The sequence below is a fragment of the Diuraphis noxia genome, unplaced genomic scaffold, assembly GCF_037042655.1.
Source record: "Diuraphis noxia isolate RWA-SAM2 unplaced genomic scaffold, SU_Dnox_SAM2 contig0002, whole genome shotgun sequence".
In the NCBI taxonomy this organism is placed as follows: Eukaryota; Metazoa; Arthropoda; class Insecta; order Hemiptera; family Aphididae; genus Diuraphis; species Diuraphis noxia.
In genome coordinates this window covers 65,248,507-65,269,290 of record NW_028301712.1, presented here as the reverse complement: position 1 = coordinate 65,269,290, position 20,784 = coordinate 65,248,507, and the positions used below count along the sequence as shown (strand labels likewise).

At 27.0% G+C, this 20,784-nt stretch overlaps 3 protein-coding genes across 4 annotated transcripts; 2 read left to right on the top strand and 1 right to left on the bottom strand.

Moving 5' to 3' along the window:
* Window positions 1–1,359: 1,359 nt before the first annotated feature.
* Nasp (Nuclear autoantigenic sperm protein) lies at window positions 1,360–15,953 on the bottom strand. Its single transcript, XM_089221179.1, has 3 exons — window positions 15,625–15,953; window positions 2,064–3,007; window positions 1,360–2,004 (listed from the first exon to the last, which is right to left on the bottom strand). Exons 2-3 carry the CDS (start codon window positions 2,999–3,001, stop codon window positions 1,554–1,556), a joined length of 1,389 nt encoding a protein of 462 aa, XP_089077305.1. The 5' UTR covers window positions 3,002–3,007; window positions 15,625–15,953; the 3' UTR covers window positions 1,360–1,553.
* On the top strand, window positions 3,466–13,710 carry LOC107167034 (uncharacterized). 2 transcript variants are annotated; one of them, XM_089221180.1, is made up of 6 exons: window positions 3,466–3,670; window positions 5,567–5,740; window positions 5,818–6,097; window positions 6,933–7,052; window positions 12,318–12,455; window positions 13,268–13,710. In XM_089221180.1, the coding sequence occupies exons 1-6, from the start codon at window positions 3,668–3,670 to the stop codon at window positions 13,549–13,551; spliced, it is 999 nt and encodes a 332-aa protein (XP_089077306.1). In that variant the 5' UTR covers window positions 3,466–3,667; the 3' UTR covers window positions 13,552–13,710. The 2 variants fall into 2 exon arrangements, with proteins under 2 accessions (XP_089077306.1, XP_015371407.2); XM_015515921.2 differs by having other exon boundaries at window positions 6,930–7,052.
* Window positions 15,954–16,175: 222 nt separating the features above from the next.
* Window positions 16,176–20,235, top strand: Prp6 (pre-mRNA processing factor 6). Its single transcript, XM_015522077.2, has 2 exons — window positions 16,176–16,782; window positions 17,808–20,235. Exons 1-2 carry the CDS (start codon window positions 16,334–16,336, stop codon window positions 20,149–20,151), a joined length of 2,793 nt encoding a protein of 930 aa, XP_015377563.1. The 5' UTR covers window positions 16,176–16,333; the 3' UTR covers window positions 20,152–20,235.
* The last annotated feature ends 549 nt before the right edge of the window (window positions 20,236–20,784 follow it).

Below are 20,784 nucleotides of genomic sequence, written 5' to 3'. Positions count from 1 at the left end.
GTTGGCTAACTTGGCTATGCTTTCTTGTCACAGAGAGGTCGATATTACAACAGATGAAGTAATTGAAGAGCTGTGCTTAAAAAACAGAAAACTAGAATTTATTTTATAAATTAATAAATAAAACAGAGTAAAATTAAAATCAATATTATTTTTTTTATTGTTAGCCTTACACGGAGTAATTAACAAAAGGTTGCATCAACACTAAAAAAATGTTGACATCCCCCTCCTAAAAAAATCCTATATATGCCACTGATCTCCAGAGCTATATACCAGACCTCGGTCTAGGACGTTTTGGCGGTATGCAGTATGCATTTTGGCTCTAGCCATTTTGGCGCCAACTAACCTAATAGATATAGTCAAAGTATATATACTATATATACTATATAAGTATATAGTAAATATATAGTAAAATGTAAATAGTTATTAAAATAAATAATTAATTAAAAATAGTTACCCTAATGAAACATTGTTTGCAATGCCTTTGAAAATAATAAAATTCATAAAATAATAATAAAATTAATAAAAATATAAAATTTTTATCTATTAAAATCTATATTAAATTAATTGTCTTGTATTGCGCCTAAAAAATAAAACCCTTTTAAGTTATGGATAGGCAATGTAATATACAGTATTACGATTACCGTCTCAATATTGTGTAGTAATCACTAATAATTGGTAAATGTAAGAGAGCCATATTCATAAATAAGGAATTCCAACGAATATCAAAAATTACAGGTTGAAATTATAAAGATCACAAAACTATTTTAGTATTTACAATCAATATTATGCAAGTATCTGGACAAACATTTTTTCAATCCAAATATCACATAACCTGTTATTATTTGCTAACAAATGTTACCTGAGTAACTTCAATTTTAAACTTGTAACATATACTATAATGCCATTTACCCGATTTGTATAACAAACATGAGTACCAGAGTACTTGATATTTTTAAAAGCGCAATATTTTAATACCATAATCATCCTAACATTCAAATAATCTTTTTATCAAATATAAATGTATAACATACTCATGTTAATAGTGCTTTTAAATTATTATCCAATAAAAGCGTCGTTTAGGTATTGATGAATAGAGAAATTAAAATTGGATCAAAATTAAGTTGAAACAGTTAAATCAAGTCAGTGTGGTAATTGTAAACATAGTAGTGAATGTTATGCATAATAGATAAGAAGCAGAACTAATGAATTGAGATTTAGACAATATTGGTGTGGTGTGAAACTAAACGTTTGTGGATATGAGGTCCGAAATACTGGTAAAACCACAACATATTAATCATTTTGTAGATTTATGGAAATAGAATAGAGCAGGATCATAATTTTTAAATAGTGTTACAAAAATAAATAAGACAGTCTTGATTTTTATTTGCATGTTATGATAACCTTAATTTAAAGAAAAAAAAATACAAAAATAATTCACTTAATTAATTAAAATACAAAGGTACTTAATTTTGAATGTTAAAAAATAAAAATTAAACCAATGATTAAAACTGGAGGAAAATAAAAATAAATTAAATAAATGTATAGGTTCCAAATTATTGTTTGGCATTTGAGGATTCATCAAGTTTAGGAACCTTGTTCGGAGCTGCATCTGCAGTTTCCTCCTGTTTAGGTCTTTTACGTACCAAATGGCTAATGTTGGATGCCTGTTTGATTGTTGATGATGCTTCACCATTTGTTGTAGGTACGTTACAAGAAGCACCTACAGCTGCCAACAAAGCACTTACAGCAGCCTTTTTACGTTCTTTGATATCTAAAATCTTTTCTTGTATCTCAGGAATAATAGATTTAACTTCAACAATTTCTGCTTGGATTATTTCACTGTCATCATTCATACTCTCCAAAGATTTAATTTTTTGATTCAAAACAGCAGCTGCTTCTGTTAGCAACTCAATTGCTTGCTCACCGCTTCCTCCTAACTCCTGCGCTATGCCTAATTGAAATAAAGTTTCAGCAATGATACGACTGTCCTCTGGTAATAATAACCTACAAAAATATAACTTATTATTTTATTTTTCTTGTAATTTTTAAAAACAATAACTTACCTTCGGATTTCCAAGGATTCTGTCATATCTTGAATAGCTGTTTCAAATTTTTCATCTTCAATGCTTACTTCTCCACATTTCATTAATACTTCAGCAAGTTTGAGTTTTGATTCTTCAGTATCTTTGTTTTTATAAATCACTTTGGCCAAGTCAAGCATTTCCCAAGCTATTTGTAAATCATTTACATCATCTTCACCAACATCTTCATCTGGCTTTTCAGCACCATCAACAGCCATCTCTTCTTTTTCAGAGGATTGTCCTTCAAGATCATCAACAGACAAATCTTTTTCAGTGGATTGTCCTTCAACTTCATCATCTTTTTTAACAACTGATGTTTTATCTGGTAGATTTTTTTTGTTTTCAGTTGATTCTTCTTCTTTTTCAGTGTCATCAACATTGCCTGTTTCTTTTTCTTCAACTTCGTCAGTGACAATAGATATAGAGTATTTTTTACTATCATCATTTGTCATATTACTTGAATCTATTTCTTCAGAGGAAGTCTCTCCGTCATTTTCTTCTTCGTCTTTTTCTTCTAGTCCGACAGGACTTGTTTGATTTTTACTAAGCTCAAGAAGGGCACAACCATAGTTGAAATAGGCCTCTGCACATTTTTCATCCAATTCACTATAGATAGTTCCAAAAAGACTGCACGCTTCACTTAAAACATCAACAGCTACTTGAAAGTCTTTAATAATTAAATGACGTTTACCATCAGTTAAAAGTTGATCGGCACGTTTTTTTTGCAACTCAATATCTTCAACAGTAGGTTCCTCGTTTTCTTTGTTTTCACTTTCAGATAATTCTTCTGGATTTTCAACTGTTTGAATTTCTTCTGTTTTGGATTTTTGAGAACCATTTTCTTTTGTCTCTATTTTTCCAATAATAGTTTTCTCTTCGACACCAACCTCAGCTTCTTTTTGTACCACTTCAGAAGGCATTTTGATCTAAATAGACATTTTTTAATATATATTTAGTGATTATTGGTGAAATTTGTCTTATAACAAGTTACATAATATATAATAATTCAATGCTTAACATATTATTAAAATTATTTATAAAAACATATATATTTTTAAGAATGAATACCTAATAATTATTTCATATACCTATTTAATAACATTTGACATTATTCATCACTTTTAGGAAATTATTTAATTTAAGCTTGTTAAATTATTAAAAATGTTATTACGATTTAAACACATCTAGAAAATATAAGTAACATAAAATTAAAAAGTTAAGCGGTGTACTGTTTTTAATCCAGCGTGTAATGTACGTTAAAAATGTCCAGACCAGTACAATACTTTTATCTGGTAAACATTATTTTTTATGTTGGCAATACTTGTAGCGAGAATGTTTAGAGCTTGCTTGGCGCCCTTTATACCCCAGTTCTAGATATTATAGATCGGGGCAAACGTGCTTTACTGCTTTCACGCACACTGGAGTCTAACAGTCTACTCAGCACCTATATATTCATGATTATTGCTTAGTAGTCGTGTGGTTTTGTAGTTCTAAAAATTATTATCTGGAGCACATTTCATATTTGGACTAACACAGACTTACATCTACGTCAAATATATTCATTAATAATTACGATATTATATTAAATGGTAAGGCCGCGTTTTTCATAAATATTGTTCATTTCAAGCACGCTAAAAAACTTTAAAAATTAGACGTACATTTCGAACATTTAAAACCATAAATTATAATACATGTATAGTTATTTTGAGTTTATCAACAAATAATATTAATATTAGTACACGTATTAAGTTTATTAGTTACAAGCTTATGATAAAATCGGGTATTCGCACATAAAATAATTAAGCATTGGCCTGGTCCAGAACAAAAAATATGTCAGAAACATGTTTTTGACATTGACGCTGACAATTTCGGAAATACAGGTTTCCGATAAATTTCTCTTTGGTCTGGACGGGATTTTGGGATTTTAAACTATTTATTATAAAATTACTTTAATATACAGTAAGTATTTATTTTAATAAGATTTCATCATTTATGTTTTTTATATTATTATAAATCAATTTTTTAAACCAAAATATTGCAATGCAACTCTGAAGAGCGAACATTATTTTATTAATGAATTGTAATATTTTATATTTTTAAGTTATCTATATTTCAAATCTTAACAAAAGTATCAATGGTTTTTGTGTTTAATTGAGCAATAATATGAAATTAGACTATGTTTTAAACATAGTTTTACGGAGTATTTAGAAACCACAAGTCCAAAGTATATCCTAAATTGGTATAATGAAATATATATATATATATATTTTAAATCTACAACAAAAAGTTTTACTCCTAATTAACACTTTAAAATGGAAATAACAGTTTATTTAATGAAACAACAAAATATGTAAAACAATTAATATTATGCAACAATCTTTATAAAATATACAGTACATCACAAAACAGTAAGAACATTAAATAAGTAAAGTAAATATGTATATGTAGGTACTTATTTTAATAAGTAAAAATTATGTAAAGAAACGAAATCTATATAACAGTGTACCTAATATTTCTGTTGTTATTAAATGTCGTATACCAACACGTAATTGTTTAAGTAGAATAAAGACGTATTAATATAGTAACGACATCGTGATAAAAAAATAATAAGACATTTGTGAATTTTAATACATTTTAAAATAAAAATACAATATTCCATTATAGCTCTCTCGCGGGTTATATATATAACGTAACCGACTATTTGAAATATAAATGTCTGAGAAATATCACTTAAATTGTGAAAAATAACTATTTATATTAAACAATCAGTGGCGTAATTTGGCAATGTTAGTGGGGGGGGGGGGGATAAAATATTTTAACATTTTACCTATACGGCTATACCCCCCCCATAAAAAAAATAAAAAGTATTTATTATAAGCACCTTTCAGAATTCAGAGTAATATATTTATGTACCCATGAGACATGGAATAAATTCCGATTAAGTGTACAAATCGATAAGTTATTTTTAGTTCAATAGGACTACGGAAAAATATTAGGATAGGATAAGATATGACAATATTCTTTCGATCGTCGTCGATCCACGATAAAATAATACTTTACTGCTCGGTGGTTTATTTTTGTACCACTACACAATGCATAAACAAACTCAAAACTTACACAAAACATATTCATATTGCAATAATGATACTTATAAACTTGCGTGGCTGCATTTAAAACGAACTATATAGGTATGAAGTAATTATGTACAACTAGCATAAAGGATTTGTTTTTTTTTGTATTATTTCTATAAAGTATAAAATATAGGCTATTTATAATAATATTAATTCGCCGAGGTATTTGATTTCAATATATACATTTATATATATATAAAAAAAAAATAATATTAGATAATGAAGTACATAGGTATGTAGTAGGTATGCTCTTAAAAAAAAAGGTCATGGGGAGGATACGACACCCAAATCCCCCCCCGGTAATTACACCACTGTAAACAATTAATATTATTAACGTAGTTTTTAATTATATAGAACATGGATACTGTGACGGTTCACTATTGGCCAACGGAATCGCAGAGTTTATTGATACAACCACTTACACTTTTCCTCACGGTTACGCTCATACTTTCATCATGTACAACACTTATGTTATGCACATCTATTTGGACCAATCATTGGGAAAATATAGAATGGGATTTTCAAGAAGTAAGGTTTTGAGAACTCAACAAAAACTAATTTAGAAAAATGTACCTACGATAAAATATAAATGTATATTTTTTAAGGCAATATCAGTTTTGAAAACACAGAATACATCGTCCAAATGGTTTAATAACGTAAATACTGAATGGCTAGTAAATGGAAATGCATTAAAAATTACAATTAATGATATAAAACCATCACCAGCAAATAATGGAGATGCCTTATTAGATTTGGCTACAGTAAATCAATACCACCAAACAGATTTTTACGACATACAACCACTATTATATCAAACGGGAGAAACAACAGTTATACTTGTACCAATGTACAGTGGAATTTGGACTTTATGTATCTCTCTAACAGGTACTTTTAACAATTCCAACTACAACACGTACGTATACATTTTAAGCATTAAAACAAACGAGGAATGGAACTTAGGACAGGACAGAATGGCGCCACCTAATGGATTTGTATACAATCCTTTTTATTATTTCTTAATAAGGTTTTAGAATATCGGGGATTTTAAACAATTTATATATTTTATTACTTGTTAAACCGAAAAAATACAATTATTGTAATAATGAAATAAATCTGGATGGCTATTATAGCATTATTTCATTATTACGAGTTAATATTAATAGAAATTATGCAGTTTATTATATTATAGTATATATTAATATAATATAATAAATTAATATAATTAATCATAATTATGAAGCAATTACGCTGCATGATATTCGCAGTGTAAATATAATAGATTTAAATGCAGACCAAGAGTTAACCATTTGATAAATTTATTTTTCTGAAAAAAATATGCTACCTCACTGCAACATCAATACATTTAACTATTTAGATCACTTTAGGTACTTAAAATCAGAAATTTAAAATAAAAATGTTAGTATCAATTAAGTTTTTCATTTTTATGGGTAAAATAATTATTTTAATGCTAGTTTAAGACGTATGAATTACAGTTGAATGTCTGCCGCAAAGTAAATATATATAATAATACAAATATATTTTGTAACATTTTTATTTCAGATTTTTTTAATTACGGTGTGATGCATTCAAATTATAAAAGTTTTGTAAATAGTATATTAAAAATATGCAACACAAAATAAAGTCAATAAATTAATCATTTAAATTCAAAATTATAAATCTAAAAATGTCTCAGAATGTATAATTTATTAATTTTCAGAAGATCAGTTAATACAATTGTACCAAGAAATAAATAATAAAATGCGAACGGTGCTACCCAAGTGTGTGAATTATTTAGCTGAAGAACCCCCAGAAGAGTATTTCAAACCAGACTGGCATCATAGTAAGTATAATAATAATATGACGGAATACTAGTTATCACATTTTAAGTGAATTAACTACATTATTATCTAATCTTGAGCCATACAATAAATAATATTTAGGGCTACCTAACGATGCTTATTTTATACAAAATATGTTTTATGTATTTTAAAATGATAATAATAAGTTTTAATCGAATTTTTAGATTCTGAGCGGGGTGAAGAATGTATTGATTTTACCATGATGCCTTTTTTTAATTTTTTTTTTTTTTTGTGTCAGTCATCACGTTTTGGGACAGTAAAAGTGCTTCGATTTTCGACATCAGTACCTTGTTCGATCAGAAAGTGAATCTAGTTGGTACTTAGGGGGTCAAAAGTAAAACTCATTTCTAAATAATCGGGATAAATAAATTTAAAATTAAGAGAAAAACGGGAAATTTTACGCACAATCAGTTTTCGACAAAATGGATTATGGTTTTTGAATTAACTTTAAAATAAATGACCATAGATACATGAAATTTTCACTGAATATTTGAAGTATATTCTATCCACCATGCAATTTTCAGAAAAATTTCGACGTAAGTTGAAATATTTATAGGCATCTGCAATTTACGATTATTTATTTTTTTAAATTAATATCGATAAAAATCGATTTTTTGGGTAAAAAAGCTTGGAAATTTAATACAAAGCTCCTAACATATTGTAACAATAGCAGTTGAAAAATAAAATAAATTTGGTCACAATTTTTTTTATAAGCATTTAAAGTTTGAATTTTAACAAAATGCGTAAAAATCACGAAAATTCACAAATCATTTTAAGCTAGAAATTCATAAAAATTATCTTTTTAAATCCAAGAAGTGTCAATCTTTATCACAAAAAAATGTCCACCTGAAATTTAAAATAAATTTTCACGAGCATTTGAAATTTAAATTTTTACAACATTGGATTTTCAATAGATTTCTTATTTAGCGATTCTTATTTTGGTATAACTCTAAAACAAATAACCGCAGATATACTTGAAATTTTCACTGAATGTTTATATAGAGGCATTTTCTATATTTGATAAGATTTTTCAAATATTTTGATTAGTTTTGAGGTGTTTACAGAGACATTTTTACACATTGCTACGACAGCAGTTAAAAAATATTAAAAACGCATATAGCCACGATTTTCTTTTATAAGCATTTAAAGTTCAAATTTCGACTAAATACGTAAAAAATTATGGCAATGTTCAAATTATCTTAGATAGAAATTCATAAAAGTTTTTCTTTTAAAATCTAAGATTTTAAAATATTTGATAATCTTTATAGATATATTATTATATCCTAAACAGATAAACCGTTTCCGCTCAGAATCGTTTTTCGCATACAATGATATAATATTATTGGATTCAAATTTAATTCCATTCATTACAGTAACCCACTTGTAACCTACTGTACAGCAGAGCGACATCCACGACTTACCCTCTTTTTTTTTGATATTATATTATGTTTAGGTCATCTTTTTAAGCATTTAAAGGGTTTTAGCTCTTTTAGGAAATTTAACACTACAAGGATTAATATTAAAATTTTGTACTGCTATAACAAAAAAATGTATTCAAGTTTGAAATTAACTTAGATATAATAAGAACTTTTTTGAATATTGAGGTCTAAAAAATAAAAACGCACAAAACAATTTTGCCGTGTACGTTTGTAAAAAGGAGATAACACATGCGTGTTTAGCATCCTCCAATTTGTTATTTTTCCAACGGATCTGTACGATGTAAAAATCAAGAACGACAACAGAAAGTTGAACAATAATTCCTTTTTCAGATAGTTTACGTAAAAAAATAGAAACGTTTCAGCCTTGTAATTTTTTAATTAAATTTTATTTTTTTGGTTAAACTATGAATAAAATAAAAAATTAAGTGAATTTCTAAGTAAATTATTTACATTTTTAGAGATTTATAGGGTATTCACAACCCTAAAAATAATAATAATATGTATAACTTAATACAATTTTGAATTTATTATATTGCTTTATACAAAAAAAAAAAATCGTTAAATGAATAAAATAGTAAAGTAAATTAGTCACGCTATTATTACTCTTAGACTTATACCTAACCTACATACAATATAATATATATACGTATTTATTATATTATGTTTATAAATAAATATCATGCTTTAATTGGTATTCTTGTACATTTAATCACGCAAACAAACTATACATGAAATTGTTGTTTAGCTCATATTTTTATAAATTAATTTTAATTTTACACATTAATAATCGTATAATATTTCAAATAATTTTTGCGGTTTTTAGGACCAAATTTAATAATTTTACATATTTAAGATTTAGACAATATATTAAACATTAATTTCAATCACTACTTTTGAGTACCTATTGAACATATTAGTAAGTAGTCACTCAACTGGAATTTGGGTATTGAGTGAACTTTGTCTCTAAAGTATAAATCACTCAAAGATATGTGTTAAATTAAAATCCAATAATATAAAATTATCGCATACGAAAAGATTTTTATAACAGACGGTTTGTCATACTATATTTGTAAATACATTTTATCAACGGAGCCAATCGTGATCCGCTGAGTGTAAAATTTGTTACGCACTTCTTATAAGTGACTGAGACAAAAAATGTTAGTGTAACGTCTCCTGAAAGGTAATTTACTAATTTATTTTACAATAATTAGCAATAGACTGTAGTCTGGACTAATTTTTGTCAAAATATTGCTTCACCAAATGTGTGTATAAAATTTAAAAATATACGTTAATTTCCCAGAATAATATTTTTAAATTAAAACAAAATAACTAAAATTGCTTTTCTTCTTCAAAATATTTAATTTCGTCAAAGTTTATTTTCAAATGTCAATAAAAAAGAATTTTTGAATAGTTTATTAGATTTTTTATTATAGTATGATTGTATAAACATTAAACAACTAATGACGAATCTTAAATATAATTTGAAATAAAGATTTACAAATTGAAGATTTAAAAAACCAAAAAATAGATATAAAATTATTTGCAAATCTTCATACGTACAACATTAATATTTGAAAATGTTCATAATTCACTTTAACATTATTAAATCGTAAAATGCTAATGAGAGAACACAAATAATTTTCTCAACTGAATTTTCATGATAAGCTAATTCACTTTAAAATCAAAACTTAGAGCACATTATTAAAACCATAAAACGAAAATTTACTTTTTGTTGTACGTTTAAGAGGACGCCACACCAGTATGTAGGCACCTTATAAGTGCGTAACATAGTAAGTTTACGCTCAGTAGATCAAGTTTAGCTCCGTTAATAAAAATTTGAAGTGAATTTATTTCTTATAAAATTGAAAGGCAAAAACAGTGTTTAAGTGCATGTTTACGCTATATTTTGTATATGCAAAACTTGCAAAAAAATTGAACTATCATAAAAACCAAATATACGAACGCAGATAACGTTCTTACCTTCAAATTTTATAAGAGGTCAAAATTTACTATAATTTTTAAACTAACGGAGCTAAACTAAATCTGCTGAGCCTGAGCGTAAATTTCTATTACGCTATTGTAAGACAGAGACAACACATGCGGGATGTACTCAATATAGGTACTAATTTAGATTCTAAGCGTTGTGATGAATGTATTGTTGTACAATTACAAAGAGTAGAAAAAATGCTTTTTAATTCCAGCACAAGAATTTTTGTGCTATAACATACCGCTACTCAGCAGTAGGAAAATTAATCTAATTGGTACTAGAATTGGGGGAGGGTCAAAAGTAAACAACTAATGGAAAACCATAATTTTTTCGTAAAACCTGTTTTTAATAAAATAATTTATTTTTTGTGTAATTCACTTTTTAATATAGAACTTGAAATTTCCATCAAATGTTTGTGTTAACATTTTTCAGCTAAATTTTCAAAATTGCAATAACTTAAAAATACATTTTTCACTTAAAAATGTCCAATTTCAAACAATTTATCTAAGTAATTTTGTTGTAATTCAAAAACATTATTTGTGACATAATATTCAAATATGTAAATTTTTTTTTTATCAGTTTTGAGTAAAAATACTATTACAGCTCAATAATTAAAGAATATAAGAATGTTAGACATCTTACAGTACACAATGACATTTTGATTGAATTTAATGTATTTAAATACCTCTTTATAGGTATTGACTAAAAATACAATATAATAATAATAACATAATGTGATATATAATCAACCGTGTAATACTAGTAGTAAACCAAATACCTTTAATAGTTTAATTGCAATATAAAAATATATAAATCATATTCCTTTTTGGTTTATAGTGGTGTACCATTGAATTCAAATTTAACACAACCATTAGTGATCCACTTAATACCTATATCAAGGCAAAACCCATTTGGCACTTTCTTATCAGTTACCTTTTCATATCTGTTAATTTTTGTAAATAAAAGTAAAATATATTACGTAAATCCTGAGCAGTAAGTAGCATAATCATGGTTGGAGGCCCATATGTCTATTTATATGTGAAATACAGTTAACATACAATAGTCATACTATCATTATTTTCTAGATTAAATTATTTAATAGTAAAGTATTATTTAATACTACTTAAGTAAAACTCTGCTTTGATAATTAAAACAGTTTTGTAACTGTAATGTAACTTAAGAAAAAAAAAATTGTTGATTCATAAATGGATAATTTGATGTCATGTTTTTTTAAACCGGCTACGTAAAAGAAATTAAATTTATTCAGTTCATACTATTTAGAGTTTAATATTACGATTGCATATTGACTTTAAATATTCTAATATATTTTAATAGTTATTATAGGTATATTATATTATATATGCCATATTGACAAATTTGTCTTTTTGATTACATAAGTTAAATTTTTTATTTATTATGATTCAATATTGATAGCCAGATTATTATCATCAACACATATTAACTAAAACTGTCTTAAAATATTTGTTTTATTTATAAGTTTTACCTGAAAAAATAAGAAATAAATCAATTTATTAAACTTAAAAATGAAAGATGGTTGTTTGAATGCTACAATAATTTTTTTCTATACAAAGGTTATTGAGAATTTTGATTCAGTTACCAAATAGAATTTAAATAATACATCATAATTCATTAAGAATAGTTCTTAACATTAAATAATATGTAGGCTATCTAATATTTTTTTTTTTTTTAAACAGTAATAGAAACAAAGATAAATTCATTAAAAAATAATATTCTATAATAATTTCAATTACCTATCAAACTGTTATGTAATAATTTTTTAATTACCTATTATGTTTAAGGAATGCAAAATATGTCAATATCATGTGCATTGGTATGCATTATAATAGTCATTACTGCAACATTGATTGGACTTTTTTCTATTTTTCGTCATCAAATAAGTGCTATGTTAATTACTGCGGTGATGTATTTACTAGCAGGTAATTATTAGTTAATTGTTAATATCTAGCTTATACATTTTATATGAAAATTAAGTTATAAAATATTAAATAATATACAAGAATCCTAAGAATGAACATGATTTATGATTTAAGTATGAATATTGGTAAATTTTAGGATAGATATACTAAAAAGTTCTGTCATACTGCAAATGATGATTGTAATTTTAATTTTACAAATCATATATAGTGAATATTAGAATAAGCAATCTATTATGGTAATTCTGAAATATAGAAACCTGAAATTTGTTTGATTATTTTTTCAGTCAAATTCTTTTTAAATATGCGTCTACTTAGATACAACCAAAATTATAACATTATAAACCAAAATTCACTACAATTTAAGTGAAAATAGTTAATAGTTTTTTTTTTTAAATATAAATAAAGTTTTAGACAATGCTGAAACAAAAAAATAATCAAAATAATTTTGAAGTACTCAGGTATACAACATTATCGAAAAACACAAAATGTTATGATTGATGTTACTCATTGATGCAATATTTACTTTAACACCTAATAATTTTTTATTTTAGATTAACCATAATAGATTGTTTATCCTATGATGCACAATTTCTTGTTTATAAGATGTCAAACTATGCAATAAACATTTGAATATGACAGAGTATGAGCAGTTATCTGTCAAACCTAAATTTACCATAAAATTTAAATCTAAACATAATAAAGGAACACTTTATAATAATAAAAAAATGTTCTCAAATAGGTACTTTTAACTTTTTTGAAACAAGTAATAACCTAGTATATGATGTAAAATCATTATTATTGTTATTTTATAGCAACTTTTGGTTTGTTTACCTTGGGAATAATGCACAATAAACATCATTCAAGAAAAACTTATAGCCAGAATAATTGCTATCAAACACTAGCACTTATAGATGGTATGATCAATGCTGGTGGAAATATGTGTCAAACAATGCAGTTTTGGGAACAGTTACTGACTGCTAGAATATACTCATTAGGCTGGAGTGTAAATATGGGGTGGATAGCAGTTATTTTATGTATTTTAACTAGCATTTTATGGATTATTTTATCTAAGATAATGAGAGTCACCATAAAATAGATCAGACATTAAATCTGTTAATCTATATTTAAATAACATACTAACCAGTTACTATTCTAATCTATGATACTAATTATGTAATATAATTGGACAATAACCAATTATTATGTATTTATACATTTTTGATTCTACATAATACATTAGCGTAAATAAGAATAATTAACTGTTCATAATTTATCATAAAGAGATAGGTATATATGTTTTATTATTTATTTGAAATTTATATTTTTTTTTTATGAAAACATTTAGTACATTGAATGCCATGAGAAAGTGTCTATAATTTTTATGAATAATATCAGTCACAACTTGCCAGTAATTTGCCATACGAGCAAAGGGTATTAAAAAACATTTATTTGTCAATGGAAGGTTACAACTTTCAAGTGGTGTTGGACTATATAGAACAATAAATGCATGATACTGAAAATAAAGAGTGGCTTGTAGAAATGTGACCACAAGCATTGTCTCATGGCAATGACAGTCAAAACACACTCATTTTATTGTAATTGAAATGTTCAGCTAATATTTCCAATCACTTAATATGTATATCAATGATTCAATTTGATACATGTATTTTTGAAATCTTAAGTTACCAATGTATAAGCATTAATTCATAAATTAGATTTGCCAATTAATATGATATTTAATTTAATTTTAAATAACACTAGTAGTTTTATAAGTAGCCCTAACCAAAACTGATGGAAGCACCAATCAAATTGAATGTTAAAAGCAAGGTTAAAAGTTAATGCCCTGATAGGTTTTTGTGGTATCTGAAATTACAGAATACTAACCAATGCACAATTATTTATATATATTACAAAACAGAACAATTTTTTCATCATAAGCCACTAATTGTTTCATAAGTTAATGTTTTTTTTTTTTATCAATTTGAATACATGTAATACAAATCAAATTTAGGCCAGTTAAACAATTATTAATACCATAACAAAGTTTTTATTAGTATTTTAGATTTTATAATTGTTGACCATAATTTTAACTGTCAAATGTTTTAGTGTGAAAATAAAACGGGAAATAAAATTAAAAATAAAGAGGTACCTACCTATATTTTTATTGTTTCTCACCATACACCTAATTTTAATTGGGTAAAGCCTAATATTACTATTATAATAGTAACTTAATAAAATGTTAGTAAATACCATCCACCTACGAATAATCTTTATTAATAATTTTTTCTTTTAAACAGGTAATATGCAGACGCCTATTCAAATATAATAATAATGATAACAATATATTTTAAAAAATTAGTGAGCACACCTATAGCAAAATAATACAGAAAACTAGTTTATGAATCCTAGAATAAAAATCTTCAGATTACATTATTACACGCATGAAAATGATTTGACTGGGAAACAGTACATTTTGATCTATTTTGACGACACCAATCAATCGATTTCTCAATGTTTTTTCCATAATAATCAATGTCTATTTCGATTTTTTCAATTATGGCAATAGGTAATACGTTTTAGACGAGTTTTGGATTTCTACCCCTCATATATTAAGAATTGATTCAAAATTGTTCATAATATTATTAAATATATTAATATTTAGAATGAAGTATAATATACCTATTTGTAACTCAATATTAAAATCATTTTCATGTTGTGAGTAATATTGTAGTCTGAGGATTTTTATTCCGATAACCCTAATTAATAGATGAGCACTAACATATCAATCATTAAATTGATAAATACATTTAATTGTAATGATATTCTTTTCATCGTATAATTGGATAGATGTATCTACCTATCCATCATTTTATATCAATGCGAATTGATGTGTACAATGTTAAGGAAAAAGTTCGCTAAATAGTAAAAAAATCTCAAAAAAAAACCAAGCCTGGTTGTTCGCCATGTACAATATATTTTTGGAATCATCCTTTTAAATTTAACCAATATTATTGTGATCATGGTCATCAAAAAAAAAATTGAAAATTAAATTTATGAACGACAAAAGCACATGTTTAATAATTGTGGTATCAATTATGTATAAATAAGACAATTCAATACACTAATTTTAAAGCTAATTACTTGTTGGTAAAAATTATTAGTGACTTACATAATAAAGAAGATCCGTTTCCGTTGACGAAAATGTGGAATTATTACTTGAACAATAAATACAAAAACGTGCTCAATACCAACAGCCAAATCTATCTAAGAGAAACCAAGGTCCAAGAGCTTCATTCACAATAGCAAAGAACGTTAAATATTAATAACGGATTAAACAGTTGTAGTGAACTAGTGAATAGTGATAATCGGCAATCGCTATCGATTCGCCGAAACAAGTCACAACGAATTTTAAAGAAGGAAAAACCCGCAATAACACCATGAATTAGTTTAGGGAATAGAGATAACGGATAACCTAACCATAATTCTTACAGATGAAAAATACAATGAATTATAATGATAAACTCACAGATATATAAAGTACTTACTTTATAAATATTCTGTGGATAAACTCTTCAATATTATTCAAGGTTAAATAGTCATGGAAAAAAGCCTTATTCATGGGGGAAAAACAATAGTTGGTTATTTTATCAACAACAATAGTCAACATTACAAGATACTTGATAGAAGATACTACACTATATATAATATTAATATACTACATAGTATATACTATATAGTTAAATTCATTGAAAAGTAATAAATTGTAAGAATTAAGTAAACTTAAAAATTTAAGGTACCTACTGAAATCTAATTATCTAAATTCTGTTTGTTCGTTGATAGAATAAAATTATATTTCATTCTAATATTAAATTATTATAATGGCTGCACCACCAGCCGCATTAGTGAGTAAGGTAAAAAAACATTTTATCGGTATTCCTGCACCTCTTGGATATGTCGCCGGTGTTGGTCGAGGAGCCACAGGATTTACAACACGGTCTGATATTGGTCCAGCACGAGATGCCAATGATGTTTCAGATGATCGACATGCACCACCCACCAAAAAAAAAAAAAAAGATGAAGAAGAAGATGATGATGAGGATTTGAATGACTCCAACTACGATGAATTCAGCGGCTATGGTGGTTCCTTGTTCAGTAAGGATCCATATGACAAAGATGATGAAGAAGCAGATATGATTTATGAAGAAATTGATAAACGAATGGATGAAAAACGTAAAGAATACAGAGAGAAACGATTAAAAGAAGAATTAGAGAAGTATCGGCAAGAACGACCAAAGATTCAACAACAATTCAGTGACTTGAAAAGAGGGTAAATTAATATATGTACAATATACAGGGTGTCTCCCAAGGATTTACCCATTGCAATATCTCCCAAAATAATGGAGATATCAAAATTCTGGTTTTGTTATAAGACTCACATGGATAAGAACTACAATTATTTCATACCTATTTTAATTTATTTTAATGTTTAGGTAAAAAATCTAAAAAATACATTTTTTATTAAATTATTTCTAAAAAAATGTACTATAGTCATTTTGTAGAGTGTATTTTTCTGAAAATATTAACGTTTCAAAATTGTATTTTCATTAATTTCCTTTTTTTTAGTTTCAAGAAAAATTGTGAATTATGTAACACCATAGTGTTATCAATCATGTCACCCGCCATGCCGCACTTGTTCTCTTACTGTTGGCTGAACACTTTCAGTGTGCCTAGTTATATTCATATTTTGTTTCTTCAAAACTAGAAAAAATATTAAAAATTAGGAAACAAATGAAAATAAAATTTTGAAATGTCAAAATTTTCAGAAAAATAAACTACAAAACGGATATTTTAATTATATTTGAAATAAATAAAAAAATATATTTTTTAACTTTTTTACCAAAACATTATAATAAATTAAATAATGAAATAATTGTGAGTCTTATAACAAAACCAGAATTTAAATATCTCCATTAATCCGTGAAATATCGCATTGGGTAATTTCTCGCGGGGCAGCCTGTATATACTTGCATACATTTATATAATAATGGTGCAATTCCAAAACATTTAACTCGCATAGGTATCATTGACCAATAATGTTAGGAATTTTTCCCTTTTTTAGTTCAGTATTCCAGTACTAACTATAAAATTAATATTCTAATTTTAATGCTCAATTAAATTTTATGATACTATCTAGCAGACAATAAGGATGGGTATAATTTTGTTTTAACCTTGTATTAAATTATGTATTCTAAAATAAATCAATTTTAATGCTAAATTTAGTTAAGGTCTTTTGGTGCTATGCATCACATAATATTTAAATACTGTTTTTCCTAAAAATTTATTACTTTTTAGATTGACTATGGTTAGTGAAGACGAATGGCGCAATATTCCAGAAGTTGGTGACGCTAGAAATCGTAAACAAAGAAATCCTAGAGCTGAAAAATTCACACCATTACCAGATACTGTACTTTCACGAAGTTTAGGTGGTGAAAGTACTTCTTCTATTGATTCAGGAAGTGGTCTTATGAGTCAATATCCACATGGTACTGTTACACCTGGAATGTTAACTCCATCTGGAGACTTAGATCTACGAAAAATGGGACAAGCTCGTAATACTTTAATGAATGTAAAACTTAACCAAGTATCAGACTCTGTTGAAGGACAAACTGTAGTTGATCCTAAAGGCTATTTGACTGATTTACATAGTATGATCCCAACATATGGGGGAGATATCAATGATATAAAAAAAGCTAGATTATTGTTAAAGTCTGTTCGAGAAACAAATCCTAATCATCCACCAGCTTGGATAGCATCAGCTCGTCTTGAGGAAGTAACAGGAAAAATTCAAGCTGCTCGTAATGTTATAATGAAAGGTTGTGAAGATAATCCAAAATCTGAAGATCTTTGGCTTGAAGCTGCTCGCCTACAACCTCCAGAAACTGCTAAAGCTGTTATTGCCCAAGCAGTTAGACATATTCCAACATCAGTTCGTATTTGGATAAAAGCTGCTGACTTAGAATGTGAAACTAAAGGTAAAAGAAAAGTTTACAGAAAAGCTTTAGAACATATTCCAAATTCAGTTAGATTATGGAAAGCAGCTATTGAGTTGGAAGATCCAGAAGATGCTCGAATCTTATTAAGTCGCGCTGTTGAATGTTGCCCAACTAGTGTTGATCTGTGGCTCGCTTTGGCTCGATTAGAAACTTATGAAAATGCACGTAAAGTCTTAAATAAAGCTCGTGAAAATATTCCTACTGACAGACAAATTTGGACTACTGCTGCTAAATTAGAAGAAGCCAACGGTAATATAAATATGGTTGAAAAAATCATTGACCGCGCTATATCTTCTTTAAGTGCTAATGGTGTCGAAATTAATAGAGAACAATGGATTAAGGAAGCAATAGAAGCTGAAAAATGCGGTTCGGTAAAAACATGTCAAGCTCTTATTAAAGCTATAATCGGATATGGTATAGAAGATGAAGACCGTAAACACACATGGATGGAAGATGCTGACTCATGTGCTAGTCAATTAGCTTATGAGTGTGCAAGAGCTATTTTCTCTTATTCGTTAGCTGCTTTTCCGAGTAAAAAGTCTATTTGGTTGAGAGCTGCATATTTTGAAAAAAATCATGGTACGAGAGATTCTTTAGAAACATTGTTACAAAAAGCTGTTGCTCATTGTCCAAAATCTGAGGTATTATGGTTGATGGGAGCCAAATCAAAATGGTTAGCTGGTGATGTACCAGCAGCTCGTGGTATTTTATCTTTGGCATTTCAAGCGAACCCAAACTCAGAAGAAATTTGGCTTGCTGCTGTCAAATTAGAGTCTGAAAATTCAGAATTTGATCGTGCAAGACGTTTATTATCTAAAGCCAGAGCTTCAGCCCCAACTCCAAGAGTAATGATGAAATCTGCTAAACTTGAATGGTGTTTGAACAATTTAAGTACAGCTTTACAAATCCTCGAAGAAGCACTTATTAAGTTTCCAGATTATGCTAAATTGTGGTTGATGAAAGGTCAGATTGAAGAACAACAAGGAGATGTAGATAGAGCACATGAAACTTTTAATTCTGCATTAAAGAAATGTCCTAGTTCTATTCCTTTGTGGATCTGGTTAGCCAGATTAGATGAGAAAAGAAAAATGTTAACCAAAGCTAGATCAGTGTTGGAAAAAGGTCGTTTGAAAAATCCTCATAATCCAGAACTATGGTTGGAAGCTATACGTATAGAATTTCGAGCAGGTATGAGAGACATAGCAAACACAATGATGGCCAAAGCACTACAAGAATGTCCAAATGCCGGAATATTATGGTCAGAAGCCATATTCTTGGAAGCAAGACCACAACGTAAAACTAAAAGTGTGGATGCTTTAAAAAAATGTGAACATGATGTAAATGTACTTTTAGCTGTTTCTAAATTATTTTGGAGTGAACGTAAATTACAAAAATGTCGTGAATGGTTTAATAGAACTGTTAAAATTGATCCAGATTTTGGTGATGCTTGGGCATATTTCTATAAATTTGAAGTATTACATGGAACTGAAGAAGTACAACAAGATATTAAAAAGAGGTGTGTTGCAGCAGAACCTCATCATGGTGAAGCATGGTGTATTGTATCAAAAAACATTAGCAACTGGAGACTTACGACTGAAAATGTTTTAATGTTAGTTGCAAAAGACTTACCTATTCCAATTTAAATAACATGATTCAAATAGTTGTTCATTTAAGAGCTAAACTAATATGTAAAATGTAAATAGACAATAAAAATAATTTTTTTATTACGTTATACTAATATTATTTAAGCGATTGTAGAAGTTTATTGATTTCATTTTGTTTGAAATGTCTGTATGAGATAATATATTATACCCAATAATAATAAAATGAGTATTCCATTAAAATAGTATAATAAAATTAACAATCTTATTAACTAATTAAACTAAATGATTTTCATACATTTAGTATGTAACTGGAAGGTCTGACAAATTAAACAACTTGATCTTAACAACATTTTTAATTTTTATTTAACCGAATTTGCAGATACTTGCACTATCCATATATTACAGCAATTTGTGTTATTTAATAACTGTATTAAATCTACTATAATTATTTTTAAATAGATAATTTGCAAGTATGTTTCTTAGAAAGTTTTATTGTAAATGTATTATATTTAAATAATATAGTTTTTTTTTAAATCTCATACCAAATGTTTATCAGGTAAAATTGAGCCAGTCTTCAAATTCAATAAGTATAAACTTATACTTACTTTTTTTTAATTTTATGATTATTTTTAAATAGGTACATGTGAAAATGAAAATATATATATTTTTTAA

Coding starts and splice junctions, on each gene's coding strand:
- Prp6 (XM_015522077.2), top strand. CDS start 16,334: ATGGCTGCACCACCAGCCGCATTAGTGAGTAAGGTAAAAAAACATTTT. Junction 16,783..17,807: donor TTCAGTGACTTGAAAAGAGG/GTAAATTAATAT, acceptor ATTACTTTTTAG/ATTGACTATGGTTAGTGAAG.
- Nasp (XM_089221179.1), bottom strand. CDS start 3,001: ATGCCTTCTGAAGTGGTACAAAAAGAAGCTGAGGTTGGTGTCGAAGAG. Junction 2,005..2,063: donor GAATCCTTGGAAATCCGAAG/GTAAGTTATTGT, acceptor ATATTTTTGTAG/GTTATTATTACCAGAGGACA.
- LOC107167034 (XM_015515921.2), top strand. Junction 5,741..5,817: donor TAGAATGGGATTTTCAAGAA/GTAAGGTTTTGA, acceptor ATATTTTTTAAG/GCAATATCAGTTTTGAAAAC. Junction 7,053..12,317: donor CAAACCAGACTGGCATCATA/GTAAGTATAATA, acceptor ATTATGTTTAAG/GAATGCAAAATATGTCAATA.